This window comes from Martes martes, assembly GCF_963455335.1.
Source record: "Martes martes genome assembly, chromosome: 4".
NCBI classification, from domain to species: Eukaryota; Metazoa; Chordata; class Mammalia; order Carnivora; family Mustelidae; genus Martes; species Martes martes.
The window spans coordinates 159,117,967-159,138,531 of record NC_137891.1 but is presented as its reverse complement, the minus strand read 5'-3'; the positions used below and the strand labels follow the sequence as shown (position 1 = coordinate 159,138,531).

Sequence of the window (20,565 nt, the reverse complement as noted above, 5' to 3'; positions counted from 1 at the left end):
ACATAAGCAGAGAGAGTTGGGGAGGGAGGAGCAGGTTTCCCACTGAGCAGAGAGCCCAATGCAGGGCTCGATCCCAGGACTCTGGGATCATGACCGGAGCCAAAGGCAGACACCTAACGACTAAGCCACCCAGGCGCCCCGCTACCGTACCTTTCCTTTCAACATTATCTTCCACTACCATTTGCCATTTGGATTCTCATTTATATTTTAAGATCACCTGGTCATTTTCTATTCCCGTCCCTTCCCCCAAAAAAGCATTGTGGACCTCTTACTGGGATATTAAATCTGTAGATAAACTGAGGAAAAACTGACTTCTTTACAATAATCTTCCCTATGAAAATTAAGTATCTATTTATTTATATTTCATTTTCTCTCAGTAACTTTTTATAATTTTATGTATAGAGATCATCTTCCACTTAATCCTACATTATTTAATGTTTTTGAATAATAACGTAAGTTTTATTATCTCTTTAATCTTATTTTCTAATTGTCTGACTTATACACAGAAATGCTATTGGTTTCTAAAGTCAAACACTGATCTTCTAGGGGCGCCTGGGTGGTTCAGTGGGTTAAAGCCTCTGCTTTCGGCTCGGGTCATGATCCCAGGGTCCTGGGATCGAGCCCTGCATCGGGCTCTCTGCTCGGCAGGGAGCCTGCTTCCTCCTCTCTCTCTGCCTGCCTCTCTGCCTACTTGTGATCTCTGTCTGTCAAATAAATTAAAAAAAAAAAAACAAAAAAAAACACTGATCTTCTATTAAGAACTTAAGTTCATTCATGAATTCTAAGAGTTTAACTGTAGATTTCTTTTGAATTTTCCACATAAACAATCGAATCACTTATGAATGACAGCTAGGTTTCTTTCTTAAAGTTTATGTTTAACATTTGTTTGGTAATACTTCCATTTCTCCTCTACCTGCCTGAATACTATTGTTGTCCTGTATTTTACTTCTACATGTTATACACCCACAATATGTTTATTTTTGCTTTAAGCAGTATGTTATCTTTTAAAGAGATTTAATTTTTTTAAAAAATGCTTTATATTTACCTACATAGTTACTATTTCTGGTCCCTAATTCCTTTCTGTAGATCCAGATTTCTAGTTGTTACCACAGCACGCAAGTATTCTACATACTTTTTTAGTCTTTTCATGTTTCATTTTGTCTAACTTTTTATCTTCAATAATCTTTCCTTCTACAATGTCTGTTGTTCATTCCACCCAGCGTATTTTTCAAATCAGACATAATTTATATCTCCAAGAAGTTTGATTTGGATTTTAAAAGAGTATCTTCCATATGTCTACATAAATGTTCAACCTATTCTTTTACTCCTCTATGGAATACAGTTATAAAAACGGCTTTTCCCAACTTTACTGAAATATAATTAACATATAAGTTTAAGGTATACAATGTGTTCATCTGATACACTTATATACTGCAAATTAAATACCACCATAGCTTTAACACTTCCATCACCTCACATAATTACCATTTCCTTTTAAGATCTACTTACCTAATAACTTTCATGTATACATGAATACAATATTCTTAACAATAATCACCATGCTATATAAAAGAGCCTCCAAACTTAATCATCTTACAACTGAAAAGTTTATACCTTTTGAGACTAACATTTCTCCATTTTTCCTGTCCCATAGCCCCCTGGTAACTACCATTCTACTTTCTATGAATTAGGCCCTTTAAGATTTCATATATAAATGATATACAGTATTTGTCTTTTCCTGCCTGACATTTCACTTGACATAATACCCTCAAGGTCCATTCAATGTTGTCTCAAATGGCAAGATTTTCTTCTCATGGCTAAATAATATTCCATTCTGTGTGTGCGTGCACATGCATGCATGCACACACATAACCCCCAGCTTCATTACCCATTCATCCAATGATAGGTTATTTCTGTATCTTGGCTTATGATAATTGTTTATGTTGCTTTATACTAATTCTATCATCTGTGTTATTTCTGGGTCAGTTTTGATTAATCTTCTCCTCACTACGGTTGCTTTTTGTTTTTAACTTTTTTTTTTTTTACTACTTCTTTGCCAGCCTGGTAATTTTTTATTGGGTGCCAGACCACTGTGAATTTTACACTGATAAGTGCTAGATATTTTTGTATTCCTATAAACCTTCTTGAGCTTTATGCCGGAACATAGTTAAATTATTTGATAACAGGCATAAAGTACTGATACATGCTGTAACATGGCTGAACCTTGAAAAATGTGTTTAGTGAAAGAAGTCAGACATAACAAGCTACATATTATATGATCCCATTTATATGAAATGTCCAGAATAGGAAAATCCACAGAATTAAAAAGTAAATTAACAGTTACAAGAAATGGATGGAATAGGAAATCAATGGTAATGGGTACAGGCTTTTCTTTCCAGGGTGATGAAAACGTTCCGGAATTACATGGTGGTTCATGGTTGCACACCCTTGTGAATATACCAAAACCACTAACTGTAACTTTAAAAGGGGAAATTTTATAATGGTCTCTGAATTACATCTAAGAAACTTCAAATCAAATTTTAAAATTAGAATTACTTGAAAACAGACAAATCCTTTTGAGTTTTGCTTTGAAGGTATGCAGATAGGACCAGAGCATAATTTTAGTCTAGAATTAATTTTATTCCACTACTGAATCAAAATCCCGAATACTTTACTTAATGACCTGTGAATTATGAAGACTTTCACTTTTGTGTGAACAGTAACTATGCCTGGCCCTACAGAAGTATCAGTAATTTTCTTTCCCTAGTCTTCCTTACTCATGTACTATAAATACCAACTGAAGACTCAGGGGGCACCCTCAGTAAATCACTGGAATTCTCTCTTGGTATAGCTTTCTCCTCTCTAATATGGTGCCCTGTGAACTCTAGCCACCTCAGGGATTCCATGATCTCCCAACTCCACCTGGCTCCACTCAGTGAGACCTCTGGGCCTTAGAAACTTTCTCTAAACAGTAAGCTAGGACAATCATAGGGTTGACCTTATTTGTTCATAATTTCTCAGGGAGGACTGTGTTATGGCCCAATCTCTTGAAAACCACTGTTTCATATATTTTGTCTACTTTGTCAGTTGTTTCAGGTAGTGGAGTAAATTTAGGCCCTGCTATTCCATGTTGGCCAGAACCAACAAATCTTTACAAAGAACCAGCTTCTTTTTGTTGACTTATTTTTTTTTTTTACTACCTTTGTCTTCTTCAGATTTATCTTGCTCTTTATCTAGATGCTTAAATCATTAATACTCAATCCTTCCTCTATTCTAGTATACACATTTAAGGTTAATACTTCAACTGTGGGCACCTGGGTGGTTCAGTGGGTTAAAGCCTCTGCCTTCGGCTCAGGTCATGATCCCAGGGTCCTGGGATCGAGTCCCGCATCGGGCTCTCTGCTCGGTGGGGAGCCTCCTTCCTCCTCTCTCTCTGCCTGCTTCTCTGCCTACTTGTGATCCCTGTCAAGTAAATAAATAAAACCTTAAAAAAAATACTTCAACTGTACTCCTTCTACAGGCTTTCATAACTCATATTTCTACTTGTCACCAATTCAAAGTATTTTCTATTAGGATTTCTTCTTGATCCCTGGGTTATTTATAACTATATTGCTTAATCTGCACACTTTGGGTGATTATCTGATCATCTATTTGCTATTATTTCTACCTTAACTCCACTGTGCTGGAAAATATACACTATATGGTGTTGGTCTTCCAAAGTTTGCTGAGACTTCCTTTATGGTCTAGCATAAATCAGTATTACATGATCAATTTTGGTAAATATGCCATGTGCACATAAAAAGGGTATATTCGGGGGATGCCTGGGTGTACAGTCAGTTGAGTGTCCAACTCTTGGTTTTGGCTCAAATCATGATCTCAAGGTCATGAGATCGAACCAAGAAAGGCTCCACATGCAGCAATCTGCTTAGACTCTCTCTCCTCTGTCCCTCTCCCCCACACTCTCTCGCTCACTCTCTAAAATAAATAAATCCTGTTAAAAAAAAGCATATTCTGCAATTGTTAAGTACGTGTATGTGTATGTATGTGTATGTACATATATGTCAAGTGGAACAAACTTCCTAATTTCCTGGTTCAAATCTTCTATATCTTTAATGGGATTTATATGATTATGTTTTGATTCTGATTTGCTTCTATGAGTTATAAAGAGGAGACATATGTTAAAATCTTCCTCTTTGGTCAAGGACTTGTCCATTCTCCTTTGAGTTTTGTCAGCTCTTGAAGCATATATAAATTTAGTATTGTTTCTTATTGAAATGATCTTTTGCATAATAAAATATCTTTGTTTTCAGTAATATGTCTTGTGCTTTAAGATATATCTCTGGCGGGGTGGGGTGCCTGGGTGGCTCAGTTGGTTACGTGTCTGACTCTTGGCTCAGGTCATGATCTCAGGGTTGTGAGATTGAGCCTCACATTGGGCTCCATGCTCAGCCCAGAGTCTGCTTGAGGTTCTTTCTGGCTCTCTCTCCCTCTCCTCTGCTCCCCTCCACAACACTCTCTTTGTCTCTAAAATAAATAAATAAAATCTTTAAGAGTGTGTGTGTGTGTGTGTGTCTAATTCTTTAAGATATATCTCTTGTAAGCAGCACATAGCTGAATTTTATTTTTCATCCAGTCTGACAATCTTTGATTTTTAAATGGAATATTCTGTACATTTATGTTTATTTCCTAACAGAACTCAATTTTTTTTTAAACTTATTTATTTATTTGAGAGAGAGAGAAAGAGACAGAAAGAGGGAGAGGGAGAGGAAGAAGCAGGCTCCCCACTGAGCAGAGAAGCTTGATGTGGAACTTCATCCCAGGACCCTGGGATCATGACCTGAACTGAAGGGAGAAGGTTAACCAACTGACCCACCCAGGAGCCCAACATAACTCAATTTAAGTACATAATTGTTTTCCTGTTTTCCCTCTTACTTCTTTATTCATTTCTTTCCTCCTTTCTTGTCTACTTTTGGATATATTATTTTACCTTGTTTACTTTTTTTTTTTAAGATTCTATTTATTTATTAGAGAGATGGAGAGAGACCAGAAGTAGGCAGAGCAGCAAGAAGAGGGAGAGGGAGACGCAGGCTCTCCGACAAGCAGGGAGCCCGATGTGGGGCTCAATCCGAGGACCCTGGAATCATGACCCGAGGCGATGGCAGCCACTTAACCAACTGAGCCACCCAGGTGCCTCTCCTTATTTACTTTATATTCTTTTTCTATTCTTGTAGTAAATAACAATATGACAAGTATCTTGAGTATTGTTAGAAATTCAAAATTTTCAGGGGTGCCTGGCTGGCTCAGTTGGTAGAGTGTGTGTGACTCTTCATCCTAGAGTTAGGAATTCAAGCCCCATGTTGGGTGTAGAGATTACTCAAAAAAATATAATCTTTAGGGCACCTGGCTGGCTCAGTCAGTGGAACATGGGACTCAATCTCAGGGTTGAGCTCAAGCCCTACACTGGTGTGGAGATTACTTTAAATCCTTAAGAAAAACAAAAAAACAAAACAAAACAAAACAAAAAACAAAACAAAACAAAACAAAACAAAACAAAAACAAAGAAATTCAAATTTTCAGACCCCAATTAAACGTACTAAAACCAGAAATTCTCAGGTGAGGCCAAGCAATTTGGGTTTTAACAAGACCTCCTTCTTATTCTGACAAATGCTGATGTATTAAAAGAACCACTGCCCTAAATATTATAGTATGTTCTTGACTTAGTACTTTCACCACTTCTAGTGCAATGCAAAGACTTTAACTGTATATACAGTTGATCCTTCACATCATGGCTTTGAACCACATGGGTCCACTTATATACAGAATTTTTTCAATAAGCAGCACAGGGACACCTGGATGGCTCAGTCAGTTTCAGGTCATGATCTCAGGGTTGGGCACGAAGCCTGCTAAAGATTCTCTCTCTCCCTCTCCCCCAGCCTCTCCTCCCACTAAAAAAAAAAGAAAGAAAGAAGAAAGAAATCTTAAAAGAAAAAAAGATAAACACAGCACAGTTACTGGGGCACCTGGTTGGTTCAGTAGGTAGAGCATGCAACGCGATCTCAGTGCTGTGAGTTCAAGTCCCATGTTGGGCAGAGAGTTTGATTTAAAAATATAAATAAATAGGTGTGCCTGGGTAGCTCGGTCATTTGAGTGTCTGACTTCAGCTTGGGTCATGACTGGGATCCTGGGACTGAGCCCCAGCATCAGGTTGGGAGTCTGCTTGTCCCCCTCCCTCTGCTTCTCCCTACGATTATCACACTCATACATGTTCTCTCTCTCTCAAACGAATAAAAATCTTTAAAAATAAATAAATATACAGTACAGTACTGTGAAAGTATTTTTCTCTTCCTTAAGATTTTAACATTTTCTTTTCTCCAGCTTTTTTCTGTAAGAATATTATATAATGCATATAACATAACACAACATGTATTAATGAACTATTTATGATATCAGTAAGGTTTCTGGTCAACAGCAGATTATTGGTTAGGTTTTGGGGAAGTCAAAGGCAGAGACAGAGATTTTCAACTGTGCGGGAAGCAGCAGCATCAGCACCCCTAAACTACACACTGTTCTAGGGTCAACCATATTTCTTCCTACCTTACCCTTACACTGTCATGTCTTTTAACTTCTACAGTATTTTAGACTCAAAGGCATTGTGTTATGTAACAGAACTGCTATTGTTTTATTTTTGTAAACACTCAATACACACTTAGATTTACCAATAGACATACTCTTTTGGTGTTCTTCATTCTTTCCTGCACAAGATAATTTAGATAATTTCCTTCTATCTGAAAAATTAATTCCCTCTATAATACTGGTGTACTAGTAACATATTCTCTCTGATTTTGTTTCTGTAGAAACCTACTGATTTAACCTTTATTTTTCACAAATTTTAACTGTAGAAATCTGGATTAGCAGGTATTACCTTTCAGCAGTATACAGGTTTCATTCTCGTGTCTGGTTTTTATCATTTCTATTCAGAAGTCAGTGCCTGGCTTACTATTATTCCTTTGAAGTTGCCTGGTTTTGCCTCTGATTTTAAGATTTATTCATCTTTGTTTTTAGCAGCTTGATTTTGTGGGGAGAGCAGCTAATAAGGATTTTTCATTAATTCTTCTTGAAGTTCTCAAGAAATTCTTGAATCTATACTGTGTTATCTTTCATCAGTTTAAAAATTTTAATATAGTGCTTCTTTTTTATTCCTTTCTCCTCTCTTCTGAAACCCTAATAACAAGTTAGATTTCTTCCCCTAGAACCCATTTATCTCTCTCTTTTTTTTTTTTTTAAGATTTTATCTATTCGTTTGACCGAGATCACAAGTAGGCAGAGAAGTAGGCAGAGAGTGAGGAGGAAGCAGGCTCCCCACTGAGCAGAGAGCCCGATGTGGGGCTCGATCCCAGGACCCTGGGACCATGACCTGAGCTGAAGGCAGAGGCTTTAACCCACTGAGCCACCCAGGCGCCCCTCCCATTTCTCTCTTGAGCTTTTCTGAATTTTCCACTGTTTTTCTTTGTGTTTCAATCTCCATATTTTCTATTCACATTTCTTCCAGTTCACTATTTTATTCTCTTCTCTGGTGTGCCTAATCTGCTGTTAAACCCATCTATCAAATTCTTAATTTCAGTTACTATATTTTTCAGTTCTAGAGTTTCCTCTTCATTCTTCCATACAGCTTCCAATTCTCTGATAAATTTTCTATAATTCAACTATTTTCTTGAACTAGTATTATATAGTTACTTTAAAATCATTATCCAGATCACTTATAAATATGTTTATGCTGTTTTTCCCTACCCATCTCCTTGTTATTTAACTATTTGATCCTGTTTCCTGTAATATCTAAAGTTTTTGACTGAAAGTGAGATCTGACTTATGAAAACTTGTAAAAGCTCAGCATAATGTTATTTCTTCCAAAAAGGATTTAGTTTTCTTTTGGCAAGTAGAAAAGTATTAGCAACCACGCTAGTAACAATTTGAAGCTGGTCTATTTTGGTTTGCTCTTACTCACAGAACATAACCCTTCTGAGGTATCGACTTGAAAGGCTGGAGTGTTTACCATGGCTTCCCTCCTCCTTGAAGATCATGGACAATAATCGTTGTTCCCTCCTTCCTGTGAGACTGCTTGATTCTGAGTAGTGAAAAATCCACTTGATTTGTCTATGCCTGAGTCAAATTACATATGAGTTAGGAATTAGCAAATGCCTTAAGTGGATAATACTTCCAAGCCGAACTCACTTGGGAGATTCAAGAGGATCTTAGTCCTCAATCCCCAGCTGTTTGATAGCCTCAAACTCCAGTTTTTGTCTTCCTAGCCCAATGACTGGTCTAGGCTTCTGATTTCAGTTTAGCCTCTATGCTATGCACTGAGAACTGAGAAATGTCCCAAGGGAAATATGCATGGTTTATCTCAATATATTTCTGTTTCTCCTGGAATCTTTAGCCCTGAAGTCCTGGCTTTTCTGCGCTTAAATGCCTCTTCCCTCTTTTTTATTGTTAGTCAGGGATGGTGGTATTTTATATAGAAAGAAGGATTAATCTAATACTAACTATTCCATCACATCTAGAAGCGTAAGTCCAAGAACTCCAGCTTCTTTGACCCCCATATTATTTCATCATGAAGTCCAGCATAACTATTTCCTAAAAGCTACAACTATCTATATTTAGGCCTTAGTATCTCCTACTTGGGCTACTACAAAGAACAGTACTGGATATTTCTGATTCTAGACCATATGCCTCACTAGAAATTCTCAAGTCTAGTTGGGCACAAACAGGGATAGTGTCTTTTTTTTTTTTTATTTTAAAGATTTTATTTATTTATTTGACAGAGAGAGAGCCAGAGAGCACAAGTCAGGGGAATGGCAGAGGGAGAGGGAGAGGCAGGATCCCCACTGAGCAGGGAGCCCGATGTGGGGCTCGATCCCTGGACCCTGGATCACAACCTGAGCAGAAGGTAGATGCTTAACTAACTGAGCCACCCAGGCGCACAGGGATGATTTCTTAAAGTACAGATTTCTGAACCTTACCTGTAAGTATAAAATAAATGATTTGGCAGGTCTGCAATAATACCTTGGAATTATCACCAGCACCACTAAATACACACTCGTACACACGCACCCACATACACCTCCCCTAAGTGATTCTGATGGAATCATCCCATGGATTAGTATTTGGGAAAAATCAATACTCTATACCTCAGCTACCAGTTGCCTTTCTAAATTGTAAATCTGATCAGTCACTAATGATAGTCTGCTTCTATTGGTTTATTATCTTTCTACAAATAAAAAGATCCTATATATATATCAGTATAATTATATGTATATAAGTGTGTGTGTTTATGTGTGTGCATGATAAAGTAGAAGAAATAAAGCAAGAACAAGCGAAAGCAAGGGAGAGAGGAGAAGAGGGTAAAAAAGCAAGATTTGAAAGTGAGACTGAAAGAGAGTAGCAGCATAAGACATATATGGCTTCAGGTGCTCATGGTCTAATAAGGGAGGAAATACATGCATAGAACTTAGTTACTTCATGAATCTCCCAGAGACTTTTTAGGGTTTTGAGCTATGAGCTTAAGAAATAACGTTGTAAAGAAAAAAACACTTGTATTCCAGTAGGTATCTAATGACTTGGCATGAAATTTTGAAGTTCTGACCCTTGCTTCAAAAAGAAAGAAAAGAGAAGGGGAAGGGATGGGAGGGGGTAAGGGGAGAAAAGGAAGTGGGAGGAAGGAAGGGAAGGAAAAGAAAGCAGACTACTACATACTATTTCTGGATATGCACCTACACTTGAATATTATGAAACAAGCTGACTACCATTCAAAGAACTCTATGAGTTTGTCCAAATTATTTATTTTACTAGATTCCGTTGACCCCTTGGGAATCTGAAAATTTTTTTTCAAGCATATATTTAGAGAGATAATCAATGGTTTTTGAAACAAACTGATTCAATAAAATACTAACTCAAAAATTCCATCAATGGGAACTGGCACTGTCAAGAATTTAAATTAAATAGAGCTTCCCAATAAGCATCCTCCAACTTCTTTAGAGAAATATTTTCTTCCAATTTGTATATACCTCAAAACATTGTGGATTCAAGCTTTCCAGCTGCCATTACAGGCTAGCCAAATTTATGTCATCTTTAAACTCAATCATATAGAACGCTATTGTTATCATAAAGACAAATTAAATGTATTATTCACAACATTTCAAAAAGTGTTTTAAAAAAACAGAATTACTTTGTTAGTCACAGTGTTGATTGCCAGAGTTGGAGAGGCACTTCCCGAAATAATACACTCCATTCCCAAAGAATCTGAATCTATGCTATATGGAGTTGAGGCCTAAAATACAAGAACAAAATAAATAATTATTAGCTCATATATCCAGCAACTTTAACACAATTTGAAGGTATTTCATCAAATTCTCCAACATCCAGTTTTGTGTTTTGTTTCTGAAAACATGAATTTAAATCCCTACTGAAATCTCTTGTACTATATTTTAATATGCCACTGACTTGGTATCACAAAGTCCCTTGGTCTGGCTACTTCTTACCAGTTCTTTTAATTGACTATGGGACAGTCGAGCAAAAATAGAGACTGTTAATGGTCCTCTAATATCCATTTCCTCTCTTCTCCCTTTTAGTAATAAAACCCTATAGTTACTGACTTATGACAGCCCAGCTAAATACGACCTTTTCCAGCTTCATCTGAAAGTAACTGTGGCTATGTGACTAGGTGTATGTGGCCATGTAACTAACTTGTGTAAAGGAGATGTGAGCAAGATATGTGCAACTTCTGGATCATGTCTTTGAAAAGAACCTGCTTGTCCTCTACTCTATCTTTCCCTATTATCGCAGGCTGGGACACAGACACAGTGGTGGTAATCTTGCTCAACCAAAAAATCAAGGGTAATATTCTAGGGAACACTGAAAAGACGAGATCAGAAGGAACATGGACATCTGAATGAACTTGTGGGACACACCTGGCTATCTGTTAAATTTAACAGCTCAAACTTCTACTTGAAAGAGAAATAAATCTGATTTAAGCTTTTCTTCCTTTGTCTATTAGTGCAACTGAACAGTACTGAATAACACAACTTCACACACACAGTTTATAGAGCTAATATGGGGGTCAAAATTCTGTATTTATAATCAGGGATGGAAATAGTGATAACTCCTCCTTTGTTCATAAGAGATGGTGTTCATGGCTTTGTTGAGGACTCAAGAATGTTCAATTTCAAATGCTGAAAACTAACAAAGAACAGATAGGAATAATTTGTGGCTATGATGCTAGTTCCATGTATATTCCTCTTCTAGCAAAAACAACCTAACCTGTGCCACACTGTCCCAAGTGAAGACGCATTTTTAAAAGATCACACTGAATGAAAGAGAGCAATTTCACTGAGACCCATTTCTAAGACTGATCTATTTATCACTTAATCCTCATCCTGAATTTCTTTCATCAGATAACCTACAAAGGTAAGGAACAGGCAGCTTGATTGAAATGAAAAAAGAGAAAAAAAACAAGGGTCATGTCCCCACCCTGCCCCCTGGAAGATAGAATCTAGCACTTATGTGCTGGGTACACATTGAGAGTAAGGCAAAAGTGGCAAAGGGCTTCAGAAATACAAATGGAAGAACTACAAAGACAACTTCGTCTATACCTCAATTTTGGTGCCAGTCCAACTTAGGTAAACCTAAATTAACATACAAGATTGCTTTAGAACACTGCAAATCTCGGTCACCTGGGTGGCTCAGAGGGTTAAACTTCTGCCTTCAGCTCAGGTCATAGTCTCAGGGCCCTGGGATCAAACCCCGCACTGGGCTCTCTGCTCAACTGGGAGCCTGCTTTCCCCTCTCTTGCTGCCTGCCTCTGCTTACTTGTGATCTCTGTCAAGTAAATAATTAAATCTTTATATAAAAAAAAACCAAAACCTGCAAATCTCATGTTCCTCTAACTCAACTGAGTCATCTCCATCCCAACTACTGGTTCACTATTTCTCACTTCTCCCCACTGGTAGGAAGAGGAAAGCCTGTGTTGTGTGATGGTACACAAATTACTCAACCTTTATGCTCTTTAACCCATCTATAAAAATGAGGATTATTTAGAGGTCTATTAAGAGGTCTATTAAGAGCATTAATGAAATGATTTACGCAACGCTCTCAGCATGGTACCTGAAATGCACAGTGAGAACTAACTGCTATGACGACTACTAGAACATACCTGCTATCGATGCTGAGGATCTCTGATACAGAGGGACATTTAATAGTGAGTAATGAGAAAAGGCACAGATTTGATATGAGATACTATTTTCCTACAAAGCCAGATTCATAGCTTCTGCTATTATAAAATGGATGGTAAATTTTTAAAATCTTTTAATTAGATATTCTTTATGGATACTTCAGTCTGGTTCAATCAAAAGAATAAACAACATTCTCTTTACATGCTTTGATGTGCTCAATAATATGGTATATATTTTTAGTTACAGGCATACTGATTTTTTTTTAAAGATTTTATTTATCCATTTGAGAGAGAAAAAGAGTGAGAGAGCATGAGAGGGGAAAAGGTCAGAGGGAAAAGAAGACTCCCTATGGAGCTGGGAGCCTGATGTGGCACTCAATCCCAGGACTCCAGGATCATGACCTGAGCCGAAGGCAGTCGCCCAACCAACTGAGCCACCCAGGTGCCCTGATTCTACATTATTAACAGACAATAAATTTTCTGATCAGAAAAGCCAGAGGATCTAGGTATCCCAAAACATATCCTCAAACTGTTATTATTGCAGCCAAAAGGCATTCCGGGCAAAGAAAGTATCAGAGCATCAGAAAGTTATGGGATAAACTCAGTCTAACATGTTTAGCGTTCCAAAAGGAGAGGAAAGAGAAACAACAGCAGAAAAAATATGAAAGGACTGATATCTGAAAACTTCAGAAATTTATTTAAAGACAAATGTACAGATTTGAGAATCTCACAGTGAACCTACATCAGGATCAATTAAAAAGAAATCCCACTTGTATACATCATAACTGAACTGTTAAAAAAATGAAGACAGAAAGCAGCCAAAGAAAAATGGCATTTCACCTACAGAAGAACACTGATTGGAAATGATCAGATTTCTCATAAAAATGATGGAGGCCCAGGGTGCCTGGGTGGCTTAGTTAGTTAAGCAGGTGACTCTTCATTTTGGCTGAGGTCATGATCTCAGAGCTTGGGGTCAAGCACCAAGCTGGGCTCAGTGCTCAGTGGGGAGTCTGCTCGAGGATTCCATCTCTCTCCCCCACTGCCACTCCTCTTGCTCATTCTCTCTCTCTCTCTCTCAAATAAATAAATAAATCTTTAAAAAAAAATGATGGAGGTCATTAGACAAACATCTTAGAAAAAAAATTCCAGTCTAGACTGTGTATCATATGAAAATATTCTTTAGGAATGAAGGCAAAAGAAAGACATTTTCAGAGAAAGAAAAACTAAGAGAATCTGGTGCCAGGAGACCTGCACATTACAAGAAAGTTCATTAAGCTAAAGGGAAATTACAGCACAGGGAAACTAGGACCTTAACGAATGAGTTAAATAAAGCATTAGAAATGGGAAACATCTGGGTAAATATAAAAGACTGTTGCTTTCCTCTTAGGTTTTAAGAGCCACATATGATTATTTAAGGAAAAACTTGTAACACTGTCTTGCCAAGACTTCCAATACATGCAGATTATCGCACATATTACGACTAGAAGGAATGATGAGGAAAGAGGCAAAAGGGACCCATATTGGTGGAAGATTTCTGCATTTTATATGAAATGGTAAAGTATTAACTCTGAGCAGACTGCAAACAGTTAGGAATGTATACTGAAATCCCAATATATAAATCCCAATCTACAGCTAAAAAGCCAACAGATAAAACAGAATCCTAAAATGTATCTAAGTAGGGATGCTTGGGTGGCTCAGTCGGTTGAGCCACTGCCTTCCACTCAGGTCATGATCCCAGAGTCCTGGGATCGAGTCCTGAATCAGGCTCCTTGCTCAGTGGGGAACCTGCTTCTCTCTTCACCTCTGCCTACCACTCTGCCTGCTTGTGTGCTCTCTCTCTCCCTCTCTCTCTCTCTCTGACAAATAAATAAATAAATAAATATAAATAAAATGTATCTAAGTAATCTAAAAGGTGCCAGGAAAGGGGGAAAGAAAGGAACTAAAAACATATAAGTCAAACAGAAAACAAAATACAGACCTAAATCTAACAAGATCATTAATTAGTTAATTTAGTTAACATTAATGTAATTAACTACATAATACAATAAACCCTTCAATAAAAAAACAGATTTTGAGATATACTAAAAAAGACTCAGCAAACTGCAGCCTACAATCACAACTTCAAACATATAGACACAAATGAGTTGAAAGTAATACATGGAAAGATGTATACATTGCAAACAGTAAGCAGTAAGCATAAGGATAAAATGACTATATTAATATCAGATAAAAACAGATGTTAAGACAGAGTATACCAGACATTTAAAAAACATCTGATAAAAGAATTGATGAAGACATAACAATTATAAATGTAAATGTGATGAATAACAGAGCTTCAAAATACATGAAGCAAAAAACTGACAATTAAAAAATCAGTAAAAAAAAAAAAAAAAGAACACTGGGCTATATTACCAAATGCCTTGATCTAACTGATATTAAAGAACACTATGCCAAACTGTAGAATACATATTCAAGTGCACAGATATTTACTAAGATATAGCACATACTGAGTCACAAAACAAGTCTTAATAAATATGTAAAGACTGAAACAAAAAAAATTGTATTATAAAACAATAAGATATCTAGGAAAACCCAACATGTGGAATACTTGGAAATTAACACATTTATATAAATAATTCATGGGTTAGATAAGACTCACAAAAGAATTTAAAAAATATTTTGAACTAAATGATTAAAAAGATAAATCTTGTAATTAATAAAAGTGAGTCTTCATTTAAAAAAAAAAAGGTGACCCTTCATGACTTTGTAACATGACTTGATTTTGCTCATAATTTTACTATGTTCTTAAACAGAAGAACTCTGGATGATTAAATGTTGCTAAAATATAACACAAACTATAGGAGTTTTTTTGGTTTTGTTTTTAGAATTTCTATTTCCTACCACTGGCAGACCCCAGGGGCATTATTTCCTACGCAGAATTCTTTCAAAGCACCTTACCTGTGCCAAGCATACAACAGAAACACAGTAAACATGTTTTCAAAGCACCTTACCTGTACCAAGCATACAACAGAAACACAGTAAACATGTATCCTCACTATCCATAAAAGTTACATACAACCACTTCAACTTTTTCTATAACAATACTGAATTTGTCCACTTATTTTAAAACACTGAATGAGGCACTTAGGCAAACACTAATCAGTAACTAGGAAGAGTCTCTTTCAATTACAAGAAACAATATACTCAAAAAGAAGCACCTTCAGTCTACTGATTTAACAGCTATACCCACACACACTTTGAAGAGAAAAAAGATTTTTTAAAGGATTTCCTGGATTGGATCCAATTTAAGAAATAAAGACTATGAAAATGCAAGAGGCTATAAAAAACAAACAAAAGGTGCACAGATCTGAAAACACACAAACACACTCCACCAACAGAAGAGAAGACACGTAGCAACCACATTACCTTCTGTGTTAGTCTCTACCCTGTTTCCTACAAACACCCCTACGTCTCCACCTGAGCATTTTTTTTCCCTCAATCGAGGAGCATGATTTGGCTTTGTGTAGATCTGGCCAGAAGTGCAGAAAACATAATGTCCCCAGCAGCATCACCACCCCAATGAAGGGGAAGAGCTGACAGACAGAAAGCTTGCTGCCCAGAGTTCTAAACCACCTCCCAGCATTTCCCAGTTTAACTGAGCCAGTCCACACGGTGGTAACTGACTTGGTAATTGCCCCACTTTCCTAGTATCCCCCCTCAAACTACCTGCACTCAGTTCCTTGTCTATTTATAGTAGAACTCAAATGACAGGGATCTTCTTTTCTCAAAAAGAATGTCTCCTGGAAAAGATAGGAAATCTTCCTTTAGCACAACAGTCCTCAAAATTTTGATCTCCTTTGCACTTATATTAAAAGTTACTGAGGAAAAAAAAAAAAAAAAAAAAAAAAAAGTTACTGAGGTTTCCAAAGAGCTTTTATTTATGTGACATATCTATTTATATTTACCTATTAGAATTTTAAACTGAGACAAAACTTATTTAAAACAATGACACACTACATGTTAACATAAATACGGTTTTGTATGAAAAATATAGTCTCCAAAAAAAAAAAAAACTTAATAAGAAGAATGGCATTATTTTACATATTTAAACAAACTGCTTTAATGCTTTGCTTAATAGAAGACCTCTACATTCAATCTATGGCAAAATCACAGGTCATATAACCTCTGAAAAATTACAAGTAAAAAAGGTAAAGAACATTTTAGTATTATGAACACAGTTTTGACCCCACGGACCCCCCTGAATGGGCCTCACACTGCTTTTAACAGATTCTAATAGGCAAAGAATGACACTACAAAATAACCAAGATACATGATTTAAGCTTGGGGGGGGGGAACCAATCGAAGAATGAATAGAGAAGAATATATTTCTGTGATTATCAACGTGATAAAAGAGAGAAACTATACTAATCTGAAGCACTCATTCTCTCAAGCACTTTTTTTCAACAAAGAACTGCTTAAAACCAGAGTTCCCTTTTCTATTCCTATAACATTCAGTTCCCTTGGAATAGTTTCAGTTTTCTCGTGTTCAAAAAAATCTCCATAGGTAATATCCAGCTATTTTTGCTTTTTCCTACCCTAAGCAGCTTCCAGTAGACAGGGCGCTTTTCAATTTACCCTTTGGTTGAACTGAACAGCAAAGCCAAATTAAAAAGCAAAATATACGCAAAAGGTTAAAAGAGAAATTAATTAATACAAAAACAGAAACTAATAGGACAGGAAAAATGAAATGGGGGGAGGTGCACATGCTTGTGAGTAGGGGATTGGGGGGGTGCAGAGGGAGAGGAACAAGATGACTCCACACTGAGCCCAAGGCAGGGCTCAACCTCATGATCCTGAGATCATGACCTAAGGGGAAATTAAGAGTCAGTTGCTCAACCACATGAGCCACCCAGGTGTCCCTTTGGGTACTTTTTTTTTTTTTTTTAAATGACTAGGCTTGTACATGTAATTCCCCTTCACTCTTTCACACTGCCAATCACCCTCCATTTGCCTTATTTCTGTTCATTCAACAGGCTTCACTGAAACATCAGTTCTCTGCTATATGGGCCCAAAGTTCTCAAGACCCTCATCTTTAGAGTGACCACATAATATATCATCCAAATGCTGCTTTGAGAATGAATAGGGTACTATTAATTATGCTGAGACAGCAAGTAATATTATGAATTATCAGTTTAGATTTCCTACTTAACTAAGAGCTTCATGAGGAGTCTGTCTTGCCTAACACTATTCCCCCAGTTCTTATAGCTCTAGGCTTAAAATGTAAAAGGTATGTGTAAAAGGTGTGTGCTGGTGCATGGCCTCTCCCCACCTCTCTCTCAATGAATGGCGTGAATAATGCAAATTAATATAAAAGAGGAAAAACTCATCCAGATAAATGAACTACTCTGTTCTCTCCCAAATCCTGATACTATTCCAGCCCATATGGTATCTTTGATCATGACCTTTTATCTCTTGCCTCCCTATCTGAAGCCCCTCCAATCAGAATATAAACTTCAGGAGAGCAGAGTATGTCTGTTTTGTTAAATGTTTCCCCAGCACCTAAAGCACTGCCTAAAGCTCGCACGCAGCACTTGAGAATTGTGTGCTCAGTGAATGCTGCCTTTTATCTTGCCTTGCCTATCTCCACCTGAAAGCTGAGGCACAAAAACCATATGAAGCCATTCCAGATAGTCCCAGTAAAACAATGTCTCCTTCCTCTGCATACAGTAACCTGTCATATCTTTCTTATAATACTTTCTATACATACTTTGTCCTTGTGCTAGGATTATGTTTCATTATGTGTCATTGTACTTGGTATACCGCGTAACATTTTAGCACAATGCCTGACACACAGTATCTAGAAAACTAAGATACATCAAATGAAACTGGTAAAATGGCAGCATTTCACACAATTATGAGTACATATTAGGAGACCAGATACCATGCTAATTTTCTAGAGAACTTACTTATTCATGCATACATCCCTAGCTCAGGTCACTGTCATTTCACAATGGCAGCTCCACCTACTCAGCACTGATGGGGTTTGGAACAAGCCATCCCAGAACATGCCACTTTGGCATGTCAATTATATCTGATTTATCTGCGTGGCAAGACAAACATTTATTTACCAAACATTTGCTCTTCTCCCACCTTCCTGTGAACTGCCTTCTTCCTCTCTGAAGCCCCAGACCCAAATCCCCTTCCTCAGCTCATGATGGTAATATAAACCTCAAATGGCTGGCTGCCACTGAGTCTCATATCTTTGTGGGACTCCCATATGTACATATGTAATTAAATTTGTTTTTCTCCTATTAATCTGCCTTTTTATTATTGAGGGGGGTCTCAGCCAAGAACGTAGAAGGTAGAGGGAAAATTGTTTTTCTCCCCTATAGCATCTTCCTCTTGCAAGGAGTATTATATAAAGAGAAGTATCTTACTTAACTGTTTTGATTCCACTCCTTATCTAAATGTCCACACTCTAGCCTAAACTCTCCACTACAGTTAAAAAGTTTCTAAAGTATGCCCACCTGTATTTCTTGCCCTGTTAACCATGCACACTGTTTTCTCCAAGTGGAACAACATCCTTTACCATTTCAATTCAAAAAATTTACATGCAAAGCTTCATTCTTCTGCCCAGAGGCCTTCTGAGGGCAGCATTATCTATTTTGAGTCACTTTAGTTATCCTTGCCTGGTCTAACAGACTTATTAGTTAGTACTTGTGCAGTCACTTATAATCATATTTATGTCCCTAATAGTGTATGTGTGTGTGTCTCCCTGTATATGTATATAAACTTTATATATACTTATGTTCAACGTGGAGGTTCTCTTCTAAAATCATGGACCATTAGCTCACACAAGATATGCACATATAAAAAGAAATATGATTCAGTGTTGTGGTCTTCAGCATAATAAATACTAGTGGCAAGAAAGGACAGTTGTAAACAGTGTAAACTGTAAAGGCAGACTACCTAGGTTCATAATGTTGGCCTTGGTACTTATTGTTCCTACTACCCTTTGACAACTTACTTAGCATCCATACCTATCAGTTTCAGTATGTTTAGTTATTATAAAAATTACATGAGTTAATATACATAAAATTATTTAAAAAGCATCTGAAGTGTGCATGGGTGGCTGAGTCAGTTAAATGTCTGACTTTGGCACATGTCATGATCTCAGGGTCCTAGGATCAAGTCCTGGGATCAGGTCCCATGTCGGGCTCTGCGCTCAGCAGGGAGTCTGATTGTCCCTTTCCCTCTACCCACCCATGTGTGCATATTTTCTGTCTAATAAAGAAATAAAATCTTTAAAAAATAAATAAAAATAAAAAGCATCTGGCACCTAAACTCAATGTAATTACCTATCATTATTATTATTACAATGTTGTCTTAGCACAAATTGCTATAAAAAATTACCATAAGCTAGGTGGCTTATCAAAAACTGAAATGTATTTCTCAGTTCTAGAGGCAGGAACTCCAAGATCATGGTGCCAACATGGTCAGGTTCTGGTGAGAAAGAATCCTGTAAGAGGTATCCTCATTGGTTTCTCACATGGTGCAAAGACAGCTAGCTAGCTCTCTGGCCTATTCTTAAAAAGGCACTAATCCCATTCGTGAGGGTTATATCCTTTTGACCTAAGTACCTCCCAAAGGGCCCACCTCCAAATACTGTCATACTGAAACTGGGGTTTCAAACACAGGAATATTGGGGGAACAGAAACATTCAGTTCAAAGCAGCTATTAAGACTTCTATCTTCTTACTTTATAACCGAGGATACTGAAACTCAAAACAACAATTTGTCAAAAGTCACAAAACAAGTACACTGTAACACCAGAAGAGAAACAAAGGACTCCCAGTAAAGGAGCCTATTCATTTTACCATGCTAAAATTTATGCAGTAATATTTTTAAGGTCTGCAGGTCCATTTTATGATAAAGAAAAAGTGGTGAGAAGGTGTAAGAAGTGAGAAAAAGGAAAATGAGAGACATTTAAATATGCAAGGACTAAGAAAAGAAAAAAGGAATTTTCTTCATGATCAAGACAGAACATGGGCTTATGTTCACATAAATGGAAGTGACAGGAAGGTGATCCAGAGAAATGAATTAAGAGTATTAGGTTGGAGAGAACTATCATGCTTTATTTTTCATTTAGGACATAAAGATACAGTTATTTCTATTTTTCAAAAACCCTTTCTCTTTAGCAGTTTAGAAAGCTAATTCTGTTCCTCTAAAAGCTCATCTCTCTTTAAAAATGCATAAAATATTTTGATTTTTCACACAGAATTCTGATGTTTACACATGGGAAAAAATTTCAAATTTCAGAAATTTAATAAGAACCTTTGAGGA

At 37.0% G+C, this 20,565-nt stretch overlaps 1 protein-coding gene across 1 annotated transcript in view; it reads right to left on the bottom strand.

Moving 5' to 3' along the window:
• The window catches only part of FOXJ3 (forkhead box J3), a 149,375-nt gene that overhangs the window by 33,897 nt on the left and 94,913 nt on the right, over positions 1–20,565 (bottom strand). Inside the window, exon 6 of the mRNA XM_080802663.1 lies at positions 10,223–10,324. Within this exon, the coding sequence (XP_080658789.1) occupies positions 10,223–10,324 (102 nt within the window). The remainder of the gene's footprint in view (positions 1–10,222; positions 10,325–20,565) is intronic.